Source organism: Saccopteryx leptura, chromosome 2 (assembly GCF_036850995.1).
Source record: "Saccopteryx leptura isolate mSacLep1 chromosome 2, mSacLep1_pri_phased_curated, whole genome shotgun sequence".
In the NCBI taxonomy this organism is placed as follows: Eukaryota; Metazoa; Chordata; class Mammalia; order Chiroptera; family Emballonuridae; genus Saccopteryx; species Saccopteryx leptura.
This window is the reverse complement of record NC_089504.1, coordinates 383,869,755-383,887,420: the sequence shown is the minus strand read 5'-3', so window position 1 is coordinate 383,887,420 and position 17,666 is coordinate 383,869,755. Positions and strand designations below refer to the sequence as shown.

Here is a 17,666-nt window from a genome sequence, read left to right as displayed (position 1 = left end):
GCCCCCCTCCCAGTTCTAGCCGTGGTCCTTGAACAGTCAGCTGTGCGCCTGCCTCCAGGCCTTTGCCCTTGCTGCTGCTTCCTCCTAGAGCAAGGGTCCCCAAACTTTTTACACAGGGGGCCAGTTCTCTGTCCCTCAGACCATTGGAGGGCCGGAGTATAAAAAAAACTATGAACAAATCCCTATGCACACTGCACATATCTTATTTTTAAGTAAAAAAACGAAATGGGAACAAATACAATATTTAAAATAAAGAACAAGTAAATTTAAATCAACAAACTGACCAGTATTTCAATGGGAACTATGCTCCTTTCACTGACCACCAATGAAACAGGTGCCCCTTCCAGAAGTGTGGTGGGGGCCGGATAAATGGCCTCAGGGGGCCGCATGTGGCCTGCGGGCCGTAGTTTGGGGACCCCTGTCCTAGAGGCTTCTCCCCACGTACCTCCTGGCCTGCTTCCTCACCCGTTCTGGTTGGCATTCCTCAGATCTCCTCTCAGACAGTCTACCCAGGCGGCCAGTTGCTCAGCACTCCCTGTTAACTTTCCTTTCTTTTTATTATACTAGAAAAGGACCCCCTAATTTATTTTGTTTATGCTCTTCCTCCCGAAAGAATGTTATCTTCATGAGGGCAAGGATTTGTGTCTCTTTAACTCCCTTCTATCCCCAGAACAGTGCCTGGAACATAGGTGGCAATAGACATTTATAATAGCTAATGAATTAATAAATGGTGACTTTTCTTTGACCTACCTTTTTTTTTTTTTTTTTTTTTTTTTTAATTTTTCTGAAGCTGGAAACGGGGGAGAGACAGTCAGACAGACTCCCGCATGCGCCCGACCGGGATCCACCCGGCACGCCCACCATGGGGCGGCGCTCTGCCCACCAGGGGGCGATGCTCTGCCCATCCTGGGCGTCGCCATATTGCGACCAGAGCCACTCTAGCGCCTGGGGCAGAGGCCACAGAGCCATCCCCAGCGCCCGGGCCATCTTTGCTCCAATGGAGCCTTGGCTGCAGGAGGGGAAGAGAGAGACAGAGAGGAAAGTGCGGCGGAGGGGTGGAGAAGCAAATGGGCGCTTCTCCTGTGTGCCCTGGCCGGGAATCGAACCCGGGTCCTCCGCACGCTAGGCCGACGCTCTACCGCTGAGCCAACCGGCCAGGGCTGACCTACCTTTAATTTAGTAACATATTAATATCTTCCTAGGTGTATATAAACATAAGTAGGTAGATATAGATATTTTATAGGGTACTTATATGCAGTTGCATAGTATTATATAAGTATTTCAGCTTTTATTGACCATATTATTGGGCAATTTTACACTATTATGAAAAATAAAGCGAACATTCCTGATAGTAAAAATAATAGCCATTATTGTCTGCTTATTATGTGCCTCTTCTTAGATTTTCTTGCCTTCTGTTTGTTGCTGCTGAGATATTTGGTGCCTGTATGTTCCCAACTGTCTTATTAGTGCATTTTACCTTTCCTGGGTATAACAACAAAACCTCTTTGTCTTGTTTAATGCTTTTGGTATTAAATGCTATTTTATCTTGTGTTAATGTTTTCAGTGCTGTTTTTGTTTGTTTGTGTTTATTTTCACCTAAAAGGCTTTGTTATATTAAGCCTCTCTTGGTAATTTGGTGTTAAATATATCTCGTGTCAGCAGTGTAACAGTTGGATTTCTGTTTGAATATAGTAGCTATCTCCACTCAGTTAAAATGCTGTTATTGGCTTAGAAGGGATTATGTTCATTTTAAATGCCTCTGGGATTTTTTATTTTGAAAGTAACAGATGTTGGTTGTAAAAAGTTACAGTCCATGAGTAGACCTCGAAATTTTCTCCGCATTCCATCTCTATACCCATAATTTTAGTACCCAGAACTATTTTGTTACATACGTATGTATACTAGGAGAATCTCTCACATGTGTATATAAACATCTATGGGCACAAGTGTAATGTACACACATAAAATTTTAATGAGATATAAATATTGGCCCTGGCCAGGTAGCTAAGTTGATTAGAGCATCAACCCAAAGCATAGAGATACAAATATTATTTAACTTATTTCTATTACCTAACAGAGTTCCTTTATTCTTTATATCACATTGTATTTCATTGTTTTTATGTATTTTAACCAGTTCCTTATAGCTAATGAGCTAGATTGTTAATATTTTTTAATTATTTCCAAATGATAATGGAATTACCCTCCTGCTAGTATTTCTGCATTAGGGAATTGCTAGTATGTCTGTGGAGCACGTTGGGGTGGCAACATAAGAATGGCTGGTCTACCTTTTCCACTTTCTCCCTCTTCACTTGGCTGGCAATTTATGGTGAGGGTTTGTGTAGAAGAAACATGAATGGAAATTATACCAAGGAAATAATCCCTTTTGAAAAAATGTAAAATTCAGTTTGTGAAATTAATTCTTGGACTTGTACTAAAAGTTCTAATATGGAATTGTCTTTTGATTATCAGATAGGTGCTTCTCTCTTCGCCTCAAATATTGGCACTAGCCACTTGATGAGCCTGGCTGCAAGCGGAGCAACCTCAGGGATTGCTGTTGGGGCCTTCGAGTGGAACGTAAGCAAGATGTTTGTAGCAGCTAACTGCCACCTTTGTCGTTGTCCAGATAAATCTCATAAACATAATAGCTTGCTTCCAACCTTGAGTAAATATTTATAAAGACGGCTTGAGAAGTCATGGAAGAAAGGAGCCAAGTCTTTAGTTTCTCCAAAAACTTGTACTAGTTTCTTTTCTTCTTGGTAAATTAATGAAGAGACCGAGAATATTTCTATTCCAAGGACCGTAGGAATACAGTAAATAAAAAAACTGTTTTAGGAGAATAGTCACTTAGCGAAAAGATCATGTGAACATTTAAATATATATAGATACATTTATGTATATATATACACACTTGTGTGTATGTGTATATGCATATTACATATATCTGTATGTATGTATCTGCAGTATATATTGAGAATGGGCTCAACTGAGCTTGTTGAAGTGTTCAACTAGTACTACAAACTCCTAATTGATCTCCTAGGAATGCCAAGTTTTAACTACAAAACTTATAAAATGGATTATTTATTTGATCTGTGGTATATATTTGTTGTAGTAGACACAAAATTGTTCACCTAAATTAAAAATAAATTTATAAATCTTGTGTTAATTAACCTATCTTTATGAAAATCATTGAACTTTTTTTTTTTTTTTTTTTTTTGCTAAATCAGAAAGCTGCCTACTTTCTGAGTCACATCTTTCTTCTTATAGAACACAAAAATCAATTAGAATCCATTCCAAACCCAGTAAGAAGCCCTGGACTTTACAACCATTTCATCTCAGAGTTTACCAGAGTCTCCTTCCTATATTCAGTTTACCTTAACCCCATCTTTGTAAAGAAAGCCAGACCCGGGGAGGGGGAGGGGGAGGGACACAAAGAAAACTAGATAGAAGGTGACGGAGGACAATCTGACTTTGGGTGATGGGTATGCAATATAATTGAATGACAAGATAACCTGGACATGTTTTCTTTGAATATATGTACCCTGATTTATTGATGTCACCCCATTAAAATTAATAAAAATTTATGTATTAAAAAGAGGCCCTGGCCGGTTGGCTCAGCGGTAGAGCATCGGCCTGGCGTGCGGGGGACCCGGATTCGATTCCCAGCCAGGGCACATAGGAGAAGCACCCATTTGCTTCTCCAACCCCCCCTCCTTCCTCTCTGTCTCTCTTCCCCTCCCGCAGCCAAGGCTCCATTGGAGCAAAGATGGCCCGGGCGCTGGGGATGGCTCCTTGGCCTCTGCCCCAGGCGCTAGAGTGGCTCTGGTCGCGGCAGAGCGACGCCCAGGAGGAGCAGAGCATCGCCCCCTGGTGGGCAGAGCGTTGCCCCTGGTGGGCGTGCCGGGTGGATCCCGGGCGCATGCGGGAGTCTGTCTGACTGTCTCTCCCCGTTTCCAGCTTCAGAAAAATACAAAAAAAAAAAAAAAAGAAAGCCAGACCCAGTTTATATCCTTAATTTCAACAACTCATGTGAAATTTTGGTATCGTTTCTCTTCCATTTCTCTGAATGGATTTTTATTTTTATTTCTTTTTTAACTGCCTTTTATATTTAATTATGTCACCTTAATTCCTACCTGGAAGTAGGCAAACAATAAATTAATAATAAATACCTTGAAAATTGGCCTAGTAATCCCCTACAATTAAAAATGCACCCTTTTATAGGCAAAGTTCAAGTGTCTATAGGTTCAGTTCATTGGACTGAAAGGTTTACACTTGGGCTGTTATTTGTAAGATCCCCAATGGTGATACGTTAGACCCAAAACAAATAATAAGTGAGTTTGCATCTCATCTAAGAGGTTGGTTTTTCTTTTTGGTTTCAGGCTGCATTTCTGCTCTGTGCTCTTGGTTGGATATTTTCTCCTCTTTACACTAAGGCTGAGGTGAGTCTCCATTGTTAGTTACCCTATTTTTTACAATGCTTTTTCTTACAAATATTGCATTTATACATAAAAACATCCTGGAAGATAAATTCAACTTCTCAGCCTTTTTGATCCCTGTATGGATTTCCCTTAATCCTGAGAAATGCCTACAGTAACATCATTCTGCCTTGGGTAAACAGACCCAGTAACTGCCCTGCTGTTTCACTCTGGACCTTACTCAAGAGTTAACCTCTGCGTGATCAAATAATGGCATAATGGATAGAGAATCGACCTGGGATGCTGAGGACCCACGTTTGAAACTCTGAGGTAGCCTGCTTGAGCATGGGATTATAGACATGACCCCATGGTCACTGTCTTGAGCCTAAAGACCGCTATCTTGAAGCAAAGGGTCACTGGCTCAGCTAGAGCCCCTCGGTCAAGGCACGTGTGAGAAAGCAATCCATGAACAACTAAAGTGCCACATCTATGAGTTGATGCTTCTCATCTCTCTCCCTTTCAAGGCACATGTGAGAAAGCAATCCATGAACAACTAAAGTGCCACATCTATGAGTTGATGCTTCTCATCTCTCTCCCTTCCTGTAAGGTTTTTCTAGAAAACATTTTAAAACTTTATTAAAAAATAAGACTTAAGCCTGACCTGTGGTGGCGCAGTGGATAAAGCGTCAACCTGGAAACACTGAGGTTGCCAGTTCAAAACCCTGGCTTGCCCGGTCAAGGCACATATGGGAGTTGATGCTTCCTGCTTCTCCCCCCCCTCTCCCCCCCCCAAAATGAATAAATAAAAAAAATTTAAAAAAATAAGACTTAAGTAAATGAAGAGAACAGTTGTGTTAATAATTGGAAGACAATATCCTAAAAATGTTAATTCTCCCTAAACTGGTCTGTGCATGGAAATCAATTCCAAACAAAATCCAAACAGGATTTTTTAGGAACTGACAAGCTAATTCTAAGGGGGACAAAGACATGCCCAACTGAGAGAGGAGTACAGAGAGACCCTCTAGGCTGCACATCTTCAGGGATACGCGGAGTGATGTCATCAACATGGTAAAATAAGAGGTTCCTACTATCTTTGCCCAAAGAAAACCAATTTAGACTATCACCCACAGACAAATGGGCCTTCATGGAAGTCCATGAGTCTAATGGAGAATTGTTAGCACACTGCTGGAGCACAAAAAAGAATAAAAAACACATTAAAGAGAGTAAAAGAAACAGTTTCACTTGACCTGTGTCACCTCTCCCCTGAGGTGGCACAGCTTAGTGCCATGAGAGAACTTCTCAGCCTGAGATTTCTCCCGTGGGAAAAAATGAGAGCCTGTGAGTGGGAGCCTGGCCACTCCAGCTGTGCACTGCTGTCAACAAGGCCACAGCTTTCCTTCTCATATATACGGTGGCTGGCGGTGGCGGAGAATGATGGCAGTGGGGGTGGGCACACACGTCAACAGTTCCCATGCCATAGAGCGGTTTACCTGAAACCTGTGCACTCTTATTGAGCAATGTCACCCTGTTAAATTTAATTTTCTGAATAAGATTTTAGAAAAAAAAAGAAAATTTGATCCCATTCTACACAAGAATTAATTTAGGTAATGATTAAAGACTTAAATGGGAAAGGAATTTTTTAAATTTTTACAAGAAAGTATAGAATATCTTTATGGCCTTGAGATAGAGAATTGTAAAATAAGATACAAAAATCCAAAATTCGTGGCTGACCGCCAAAGGACACATGAATGTGTGAGATCCCAGGAAGCCTAGCCAAAAAAGGACAGAAATTTGAGGGATATCTGCCCTTCCCCAAAGAAAGGAAAACACATGTCCACACACAAATTTATACACAAAGTTTCATAGCAGTTTTATTTATAACAGCCAAACCTAGAAATAATCTGAATTGGAATAGAAGAATGGATAAACAATTTAACATTGTTGGTCAAATAAGTTTGTAAAATATGATTTTTATGTTTGCTTGCTTATAGTTTGCAATGGGGGCTGGGCAGCACCAGGTAGATGCGTCTGTGAAATTGCAAATTACCTTCCTGCTTGGGGAGGGCCATTGTTTCGCTCATGTTTGCTGAAGGAGAGGTTTTCAAGCCAGAAAGTTTTGAAAATAAGGGAAGAAGGAGAAGAGAGAGTAAGAAGTCATGTATGCGAGGGAATGCAGAGTGCTGAAGAAGAAGCCGTGTTGGCAGGGAGAGAGAAGGTGTGCAGATGGGGCACCAGAGCTGAGGGGCTTTGCAAATTCCACAGAGGCTGGTGAGGCCTTTGATTCTAGGAGAAACCGGAGAAGATTCTCCTGGTTGTAGAACCAGAGAATGTGTCAGGGCTTTGTGAGCTCTGTATGAGTGAAAGGGAAGTGTTTTCCCTGTGTGTTGTTTGTCGGCCGGTGCGAGACTTTAATAAAGGAATAAATGGCCCACTGTTCTTTGCCTCCACTGTTTCTTTACCGCCTGCCTGAATTCAATGAGAACCTGCATGTGCATGGCCATGAGGGCCATGACTACTGGCCGTACAAACATTAACCCTTTGAGTAGTACGAACGTTCATGTACGTCCTCATACCTCCTGACCATCCAGAGTATGATCATACAAAAATTTTTATTTTAAAAATGTGTAAGGCAATATTTAAAAAAGGCAAATGTATGTTCTTCTTGTTTCCATAAATTGGTTATCAAACAAACATGATTTTAAGTTAATAAAACTGTAACTGGAACTAATTTCATTTTTTGAAGAAAACTCACTCTGGGGTCAACAAGCATGAAAAATCAGTACTCAAAGGGTTAAAGAATTATGCAGCAACATGGATGAAACTCAGAATTATCATGCAAGTGAAAGAAGTGGGATATAAAAAAAAGGACCTACTGTGTGGTTCCAGTTATTTGAAACTCTAGAAAAGGCAAATCTGTGGTGACAGCTGATGCTGGTGATCTGGGACCAGGGGTGGGATGGCTTTGCCACGAGCTCTGGGGAGCTTTAGGGGGTATTGGAAATGCTTAACATCGGGAGTGTGGTGGTGATGACACCACTGTATACATTTTCCTAAACTCATAAAAACTTTATATTAAAACTGAGAGTTTACTGTGTGTAAATTATGCCTCATAAAACTGTTAAACTGAAAAATAGTTGTGAAGAGGGTTTGCTAACACTTGCAATTTGAAGTCATGACCCCAGGATAATTACGTCAGATTGTGACTGTATTTTGAGATAAGGCCTTTAAAGAAGTAATCAAGTTAAAATGAAGTCAGTCATTAGGGTGGATCCTACTCCAGTATAAACTTATAAGAATTGGAAATTTGAACACAGACATGTACAGAGGGAACAGGATATGAAGACACAGGGAGAAGACAGCCACCAACAAATCAAGAAGGAGCCAACCCTGCTGACACTTACACTTCCCCTCTAGAATTAAGACAATACACTCAGCCAATCTGTGTGCTCTGTTGTGGCAGCCCGAGCAAAGCAATACAAATAGTAAGTGTAAAACATCTTACAACCTGCCTGAGAAAGTGAGCCATGTATGGCAAGATATGAATCAAAAGCAAGTGAAAAGTACAGGTGTTTAGGAGATACAGTCTCTGGGAAGCCACGTAAGTCTTCATAAAACAGATAGAATTTGAGTTAGACATGCGTGAGGTAGGCGGACAAGAGTGTATGAGGATATTCAGGACAGAAGGTAGGACAGTTTTCATTTAACACTTATTCACCTACCCTGAGCCAAGTACTGTGCTCAGGTCCAGGATCTAATGAACACAGAGGGCACACTCCCTGCAGCCGGGATGCACACAGACTGAGCGGGTTGTTTTGGGCACCAGCACACACATGAGCATCACTGACACAGACTCAAGTTCTGTGTCTCTTGAGCACTTGTTACATGTGTAGTATATGTTGAAGCATTTAATTTTGCTCTTTGGTTATTTCATAAAAGTGACTTGTCATCATTAAACATTTTCAGTTAACTGCATTTCCTTCTGCTTCCTGAAGATTGCACCAGAGCTAGACTCCAATTTTCTTGAAAAGAGCAGTGCAACCTGTCCTTTCTTATCTCTCTCATCTTCACAGGTACGCGGAGCACAAAGCCAGAGTCAGTGACCCTGCACCCTGTCTTCCTGGGCCACTCCCACCATCGGCTGCATCTGTGACAACCAGTGCCTTGTGTGAGCAAGGCTCATCCTTGTGGGCCTGCCTCTTCTAGCACTGTCTGACAGTGACTTCTTGTTGCTCCTGCAGGTGGTGACAATGCCAGAATACCTGAGGAAGAGGTTTGGTGGCTACCGGATCCAGCTCCTTGTTGCTGTTCTGTTCATAATCCTCTGTATTGTCCATAAGCTCTCAGTAAGTTGTATAAAAGCCAGCCCAAGAAAGAAAACAAAAGTCAGTAGACTGGACTGTGCTCTATTTGTCCCAACAGTTTGTCCCCTTAAGTTGCTTATTGGCCTCTGCCTTTAAAGCTAGAGCAGAGAAAAAATAGCCTAATAGTTTACAAAAAAATAAAGAGCAGATGCATCTTCTTTGCCTCCCACGCCTATGTTACTGGTCCCTCCTCTGTATTCTCTGAGAATTTGGGCTTACTTCTGTCATATCATTAGGTAATGTCACCCCCCTGCTTAAAACCCAGGAGTTTCCACCACCCTTACGTGAAAACCTAAACCTCTTGTTATGGCTGGTAAGGACTGTCTTGTTCTAGCCCCTGCCTCTCTGGGCTTGTCCCCTTCCCTGTGGTCACCGTGCTGTAGCTACACTGCCTTCTGAATTGTTTCTCAACTCCAGTAAGTTTATTTCCACTTGAAGCTTTTGACACCTGCTCTGTACTGTGTCTAGAATGTTCCCGTTCTACTTCATTACTCTGTTTTTATTTTCTTTGTAATACTTGTCACCACATGAGAGGTATTTGTTTCCTTGCTAGTTATGAGTCTTCTCCACTTGAGCGCAAACTTTCTGAAGCCCAGGACCTCGCCTGGCTTGTTCACTGCATTGCCCCTGTGCTGAGAACATATTTAGCACATAAGGCACTGAATAAATGTTTTTTGAAAGATCACATGAGTGCTACTTACCACATTCCATGAAAATTGCTGCCCGACCAACTGGTGGCGCAGTGGATAGAGCATCAACCTGGATCACCGAGGACCCAGGTTCTAAACTCTGGGGTCACCAGCTTGAGCATGGAGTTGCTGGCTTGAAGCCCAAGATCGCTGGCCTGAGCAAGGGAACACTCACTCTGCTGTAGCACACACACACCCCCAGTCAAGGCACATAGGAGAAAGCAATCAATGAACAGCTAAGTTGCCACAAGAATTGATGCTTCTCATTTCTCTCCCTTCCGGTCTGTCCCTCTCTGTCTGTCTCTTTCTATCTCTCTGTCTCTCACTAAATAAAAGAAAATTGCCTATTTAGTAGTCTGTCTCTGTCATTAAGTGTAAGCTACTTGAAGAAAGTGAGTGACTTAGTAGCCCTGTGTCTTCAGAATGCTGCTAAATATTTACTACATGGTTGGTACTCAGAAACATTTGGTGAATAAAAGATGAGTGTTGAGAGAATCTCTGTTCTTTGGGGACCAGATAACAAAGCAAGAAGTTAACCAGTTAAATGATGTGCAGATGCTTCAGAATCACTGTCATCTTAAGCCAGGGGTCAACAAATCCAACCCATGGGCCAATTCTAGTAGTGGTCTGCTTTATATGGTCCTTAAGCTAAGAATGGTTTTTACAGTGCTAAAGGTTGTCAAAAACAGAGACAGTATGTGACCTGCAAAGCCTACAGTATTTACCACCTGGTCCTGTACAGACAAACCTTGCCAACTCCTAATAAGCTGTCCCCTTTGTTTTTCCCAATACAGAACTGCAGAAATAGTTCACTCCCTTAGCATACTCCCCACTGAGGCTCCAGGGAGGAAGAGGCTAAGTTGTAGTAAATGGATTAATTGGGTTCACCCAAACCCTAAAGATGCTGACCTTGGCTGAACTCGTGGGGCACAAGCTTGTAGCCCAGCAGAACTCGGGTGGCCCTCACCCAATGTCCACTAGGGATGTAGTGGATGTGCTTACTGCAGGTGGTTCCTAAGGTCAGTGTCTGTACGGGACTGCTGTCCATTGAGCTGGAAATGAAAGCGCAGCCTGTTGCCTTGTGCTCATTTCAGGTGGAGATCTGCACTGGTTCCATGTTCATGAGGCTGATTTTGGGGTTGGATGTTTACCTGTCCGCCATAATCTTGCTGACAATTACTGGCATTTATACTGTTACAGGTGAGGTCACTCTAACCACGCAGGTATTTACATTAACACAAAAGCTTAACCTCTTAGTGAAGCCCTGGTAGACATTGAGGTGGGTTCTTCAGCTTTTGCTTTTTCCTGACATCTGTGGAGCACACTACTGAGGCCTGGGGGCTGGGAGAAAGTGAAAATAATTGAGGTGGGAGTGCCAAAGTGCAGTCCTGTCCCCAGAAATCGGACTGGGCTGCTTGAGGCTTTCTGGCTGGCAGGGTCAATCATGATCGTGTTTTAGGTGGGATGGGCCTGATACAGCAGGCTGCCAGGTGAAAGAATGGGACCACAGAAAGGAGAGGAAGGGGAGGCAGCAACTTCAGGCTATCCTGCTCACCTGGTAACCTGGTTAGGCCATCAGACAGTATCTCTTATGTAGGCAGTTCTGTCCTAGACAGTCTCTGCCTAGGCTTTGAGAGTAAGGGCACACATTACATTTTTTTCAAACCACAGTGCAAATCTTGGAGGCTGGTCAGTATCCCTGACAGTTCACCACTGTCAAGGGGAGAGAATCAGGGTTGGGAATGGAATGCACTCAGTCAGTGGTTCTCAATGTGGGGGACTGGGGATTGTGCCTTTCTTCCCAGGGGACATCTGGTAATGTCTGGAGATGTTTTTGGTCGTCACAACCAGAAAGTGTTATTGGCTGGCCTCTTGCAGGTCAAGGCCAGGGATGTACAACTAACTAACTGTTGCTTCCAAACTGAGAATTTTAAAAAATATTTTTTCTTCCTTAGGAAAACTATCAGATTTTTATTTATTAAAATAAAGGAGAGGGGGAGTACAGGGAAACTGAGACACAGAAGAGCAAGATAAGAATCCAGCAAAAGACCATGAAGGGTATTAAAGAGAGAACACAGGGTGTCCCAAGACCAAGCAGAAGCAGCTGTAGGACCCACTGAATGAAAGGGGGAGGAAACAGTATTAGACTGGGTGCCAAAGCAGCTTTCAGCAGGAGTCAAGTGGCTTCCGTTCCTCCTTCTCTTCCTCTTCAGGTGGTCTCGCAGCTGTGGTTTATACTAATACTTTACATGCTGGCGTGACTCTTCTGGGATCGGTCTTGCTAATGGGCTTCGGTAAGTAAGCTTGAAAAGAGTGGGCGCCTTGGGTGGAGCCTTTGAATCTGACTGCTGCCTGGGGCCGCTTCAGCTCCTTCAGCTCCCAGAGGAGGATACCAAGGCCCTCAGAACCCAAGAGCTTTAAGGTCAACTTGGTTTTGAATGTTAATTCAGCCTTGCAATACTAGGATAAATATAGCTTTATCGAGAGATACCCCAAATTCCTCTCTAAGCTGGCTGTAGAGAGAGTAGTTTCCCCTTCTGCATGACTTCACTTTCTGTAGTTTCAGTTACCTATAGTTAACAGTCCAGAAATATTAAATGGAAAATTCCAGAATTTTTTTAAAAATCAAGTTTTAACTTGTACACCATACTTAGTAGTGTGGTGATATCTCATTTCATTCCTCCTGGGACATAAATCATCCGTTTGTCCAGTGAATCCACACTGTATACCCTGTCCAACAGTTAGTCATTTAGTAGCCATCTCAGTTATCAGATCAACTGTCATAGTACTGCATGACAGTGCTTATATTCAAGTTACCCTTATTTTACTCAATAATGGCCCCAGAGCTCAAAAGTAGTGATGCTGGCAATTTGGATGTGCCCAAGAGAAGCCATACAGTGCTTCCTTTAAGTGAAAAGGTGAGGACAGTAAAAAATGTTATTTTGAGAAAGAGGCCACATTAACATAACTTTTATTATAGTACTATATATTGTTACAGTTCTGTTGTTAATCTCTTACTGTGCCTAATTTATAAATTAAACTTTATCATAGGTATGTGTGTATAGAAAAAAGCATAGTATATGTAGGGTCCTGTCAGCAGTTTCAGGCATCCACTGAGGGTCCTGGAACATATCCCGTCGATAAGGACAGATTACTGTATTAGTTTATATTCTGAGCAAATGTGTGAGAATATATGTCTCCTAATCTTCCAGCTAACACTTAATGTTTTGAGACATTTTTTTGCTTTTATTTTAATTCAAAGTTTCCAGACATTGGTAAGGCTGAGCATCTTTTCATATACCTAGTGGCCATATGTGGTTGCTCTTTTGTAAATTATCTGTTCATATTCTTACCATATTGGTTTCTAGTAGTTTTCTTTGGCTGGTGATGTACAGGAGTTCTGTATATATGATGCAAATCTTTCAGTCTAACAAAAATTTAACTATTTTAAAATTTTTTCATTGAATTTATTGGGGTAACATCTGCTAATAAAATTATATAAGTTTCAGGTGTACAATTCTAAATACATCATCTGTGTATTGTATTGTGTGTTTGCCACCCTCAGTCAAGTCTCCTTTCATCACCATTTATCCCCCTGTACGAAATTTTAACTTTATTTCAGTCATATAAATTTAAATTTTTAAGGTCAAATTCATCAATCTTCCTTTTTGTGTGTGTCTTATTTAAGAATGTATTCCCGCCCTGGCCAGTTGGCTCAGCGGTAGAGCGTTGGCCTAGCGTGCGGAGGACCCGGGTTCGATTCCCGGCCAGGGCACACAGGAGAAGCGCCCATTTGCTTCTCCACCCCTCCGCCGCGCTTTCCTCTCTGTCTCTCTCTTCCCCTCCCGCAGCCAAGGCTCCATTGGAGCAAAGATGGCCCAGGCGCTGGGGATGGCTCTGTGGCCTCTGCCTCAGGTGCTAGAGTGGCTCTGGTTGCAACATGGCGACGCCCAGGATGGGCAGAGCATCGCCCCCTGGTGGGCAGAGCCTCGCCCCTGGTGGGCGTGCCGGGTGGATCCCGGTCGGGCGCATGCGGTTGTCTGTCTCTCCGTTTCCAGCTTCAGAAAAATGAAAAAAAAAAAAAAAAGACGGTATTCCCTAACTCAGGTTCATAAAGATATTGTCCTGTTTGCTTCCAATAAGTTTGTAGTTTCGTATTTCATGTTTTTTAATACAAGGAAGTATTAGTCATTTTATAGTTACTCAGTGTCCTATCCTTAACGAGTTGTGACTCCAAATGATTCTGAACCCATTTCAAAAAATCAAGTCTGGATTAAAGTAATATGGTTTAATGGGCCAAAATAAAAGTATTTTTTAGTTAAGTAGGTGAAATTATTATGGGATTTTAGTGCCTTTTAGAGAACATTTTTCTTCAATGTTAAGATTTTAAACCATTTAGGATATTGAGGGAGAAATGTCACAGACTCTGAAGAAAATATCAAATGTGAAGCTTTATAGATGTCTTGCTGGCATTGCAGGAAAACAAATATTAATTTCTGTTTTAGTCAAAATTCTTTCAATGACTTGTGATAGTACCTTAGTTCAAAACTAGTATATATATGGATTAGAAGATGGCAATGGAGTAGGCGGACACACAGATGCCCAGCTCTCACCACCAACCTGGGATACAAATCAATTTAGGAAAAATCAGCATGAAAAACCAATTCTGGACTACAAGAACAGCTCTCAAAAACCAAGGAGCAAAGAAGAAGCCACAACAAACCTGGTAAGGAGCGCCTGAATCTCCCCTGCTTACAGGAACGGGGGGGGGGGGGAGGGGGAGGCTGAGAGCCCAGAGGGGATCTCACTCCAGGGAAAAGAGCAGAAAATACTGCTCACAGCCACTTGCCTGGCGACCAGGGAGTGAGGTGTGTTGAAAAGACCAGCTTATCTCCCAAGTGGGAAGGAGAGAGAGAGGGAAAGACTGTGAGAGGCTAAGGAATGCAGAAGACGACCTAAAAAAGCTGACTCATCTGTGCTGGAGGTGGCCATAGCTGGGGGAGGGACTGATCCTTCCACAAAACAGTACTGAATTGCTTCCGGATCAGAGATCTCCAGACATCTCTCCAGCTCCAATCAGCGCAACAAGACACAGCTGAAAACAAGAAGTGGGGAGGAGGGGAAGTAACTCAGGTCTCCATGGAGACCTGAAATACACCTCCCCCTACTGAAGCTGAGAAAATACCCTGCCCCCAGAGAGATTAGTTGGTGGAAGAGGCCTTCAGAGTCTCAGGTTACATCCATCCTGTATATATTCCTGTATACAGTTTCAAGGAAGCCCCCTGCTGAGATCAGTAAACAAGACTATCACCTGTTAAGAAAACAAACAAATCAAGACTTCAAGCTGCCCAAATCCGAAAGTGGATTACAAATAATAGCTGATACCAACCCAAGAAGACCTAGAAATAACACAACTGAAAACTGGAGGCAGACAACACCAAGCCTAGACTCAACCAACTCTACAAATAAAACACCCAAACACAGAAATAATGAGAAGACAAAAAAGTGCAATCCAAATGAAAACACAAGAGAAACCTTCAGGAGATGAACTGAGTGATATGGAAATAATCAAACTTCCAGATGCGGAGTTCAAAATAATGATTGTAAAAATGCTTAGGGATCTTAGAACAACAATGGATGGTCATTATGAACACCTAAATAAAGAAATAGCAAGTATAAAAAAGAATCAGTCGGAGATGACAAATACAATATCAGAAATAAAGACCACAATGGAAGGAATTAAAAACAGGATAGAGCTGAGGATCGAATCAGTGAGTTGGAGGACAACTGGAATGAAGGCATGAAAGCAGAGAAGAAAAAAGAAAAGAGACTCAAAAAGTCTGAGGAAACTCTTAGAGAGCTCTGTGACAACATGAAGAGAAATCACATCCACATCATAGGGGTTCCTGAAGAAGAAGAAAAAGAACAAGGGATAGAGACTTTGTTCAATCATATCATAGCTGAAAACTTCCCTAAATTAATGCAGGAGAAACTCTCACAAGTTCAAGAAGCACAGAGGACTCCCATTAAAGAGAAACCCAAAGAAACCTACACAAAGTCACATCATAATTAAAATACCAAAGTTAAGTGATAAAGAGAAAATATTAAAAGCTGCAAGAGAAAAAAAAAGCTATCACCTACAAAGGAGCCCCCATAAGGATGACATCCAACTTCTCAACAGAAACACTTGAGGCCAGAAGGATATGGCAAGAAATATTCAAAGTAATGCAGAACAAGAACCTACAACCAAGACTATTTTCTCCAGCAAGGCTATCGTTTAAAATAGAAGGAGAAATAAAAAGCTTCCCAGACAAAAAAACAACTCAAGGAATTCATTACAACCAAACCAATGCTGTAGGAAATGTTAAGGGGCCTGTTGTAAACAGATCAAAGTGGGAAAAGAATATAGCAAAAGAGGAATACAGCTTTAAAGAATAAAATGGCAATAAACAACTACATATCAATAATAACCATAAATGTAAATGGATTAAATGATCCAATCAAAAGACATAGGGTAGCTGCATGGATAAGAAAACAGGACCTGTACATATGATGTCTACAAGAGACACACCTTAGAACAAAAGATACACATAGATTGAAGGTAAAAAGGTGAGGCCCTGGCCGGTTGGCTCAGCGGTAGAGCGTCGGCCTAGCGTGCGGAGGACCCGGGTTCGATTCCCGGCCAGGGCACACAGGAGAAGTGCCCATTTGCTTCTCCACCCCTCCGCCGCGCTTTCCTCTCTGTCTCTCTCTTCCCCTTCCGCAGCCAAGGCTCCATTGGAGCGAGGATGGCCCGGGCGCTGGGGATGGCTCTGTGGCCTCTGCCTCAGGCGCTGGAGTGGCTCTGGTTGCAACATGGCGACGCCCAGGATGGGCAGAGCATCACCCCCTGGTGGGCAGAGCGTCGCCCCATGGTGGGTGTGCCGGGTGGATCCCGGTCGGGCGCATGCGGGAGTCTGTCTGACTGTCTCTCCCTGTTTCCAGCTTCAGAAAAATGAAAAAAAAAAAAAAAAAAAAAAAAAAAGAAGGTAAAAGGTGAACAAAAATATTTCATGCAAATGGAAATGAAAAAAAAGCTGGGGTAGCAATACTTATATCAGACAAATTGGACTTTAAAACAAAGGATATAGTAAGAGATAAAGAAGACCACTACATAATGATAAAGGGAGTAATCCAACAGGAAGATTTAACTATTACAAATATCTATGCACCTAATATAGGAGCACCTAAATATATAAAGCAGACTTTGATGGATTTAAAGGGTGAGATCAACAGCAATACTATAATAGTAGGGGATTTCAATACCCCGCTAACATCACTAGATAGATCCTCAAGAAAGAAAATTAACAAAGAAACAGCAGACTTATTGGACACAGTAGATCAACTCCATTTAATAGATATCTTCAGAACCTTTCACCCTAAAGCAGCAGAATATACATTCTTTTCAAGTGCTCATGGTACATTCTCTAGGATAGACCACGTGTTAGGGCACAAAAGTACTCTCAACAAATTTAAGAAGATTGAAATCATATCAAGCACTTTCTCCGATCACAACGGCATGAAACTAGAAATGAACCACAACAGAAAAGCTCAAAAATTCTCAAACACATTGAAATTAAATAGCAGGTTGTTAAATAACGAATGGATTAAGAATGAGATCAAAGAAGAAATAAAAAAATTCCTAGAAATGAATGACAATGAGCATACAACAACTCAAAATTTATGGGACACAGCAAAAGCAATACTGAGAGGGAAGTTCATAGCACTACAGGCACATTTTAAGAAGCTAGAAAAACCTCAAATAAACAACTTAACCCTGCATCTAAAAGAACTAGAAAAAGAACAGCAAATAAAGCCCAAATGTAGTAGAAGGAAGGAAATAATAAAGATCAGAGCAGAAATAAATGACATAGAGACTAAAGAAACAATACAGAGGATCAATGAAACTAGGAGCTGGTTCTTTGAAAAGGTAAACAAGATTGATGAACCTTTAACTAGACTCACCAAGAAAAAGAGAGAGAGGACCCAAATAAATAAAATTAGAAATGAGAGTGGAGAAATAACAACTGACACAACAGAAATACAAAATATTGTAAGAAAATACTATGAAGAACTGTATGCCCAAAAACTAGACAACCTAGATGAAATGGACAAATTCCTTGAAACATACAATCTTCCAAAAATCAATCTAGAAGAATCAGAAA

The 17,666-nt window shown here is 41.8% G+C and overlaps 1 protein-coding gene across 1 annotated transcript in view; it reads left to right on the top strand.

The window, feature by feature from the left end:
- LOC136392848 (sodium/glucose cotransporter 1-like) overlaps positions 1-17,666 on the top strand; it is a 70,208-nt gene that overhangs the window by 21,710 nt on the left and 30,832 nt on the right. The window contains exons 4-8 of the mRNA XM_066365533.1: positions 2,470-2,574; positions 4,377-4,436; positions 8,651-8,755; positions 10,557-10,662; positions 11,676-11,756. Of these exons, the coding sequence (XP_066221630.1) occupies positions 2,470-2,574; positions 4,377-4,436; positions 8,651-8,755; positions 10,557-10,662; positions 11,676-11,756 (457 nt within the window). The remainder of the gene's footprint in view (positions 1-2,469; positions 2,575-4,376; positions 4,437-8,650; positions 8,756-10,556; positions 10,663-11,675; positions 11,757-17,666) is intronic.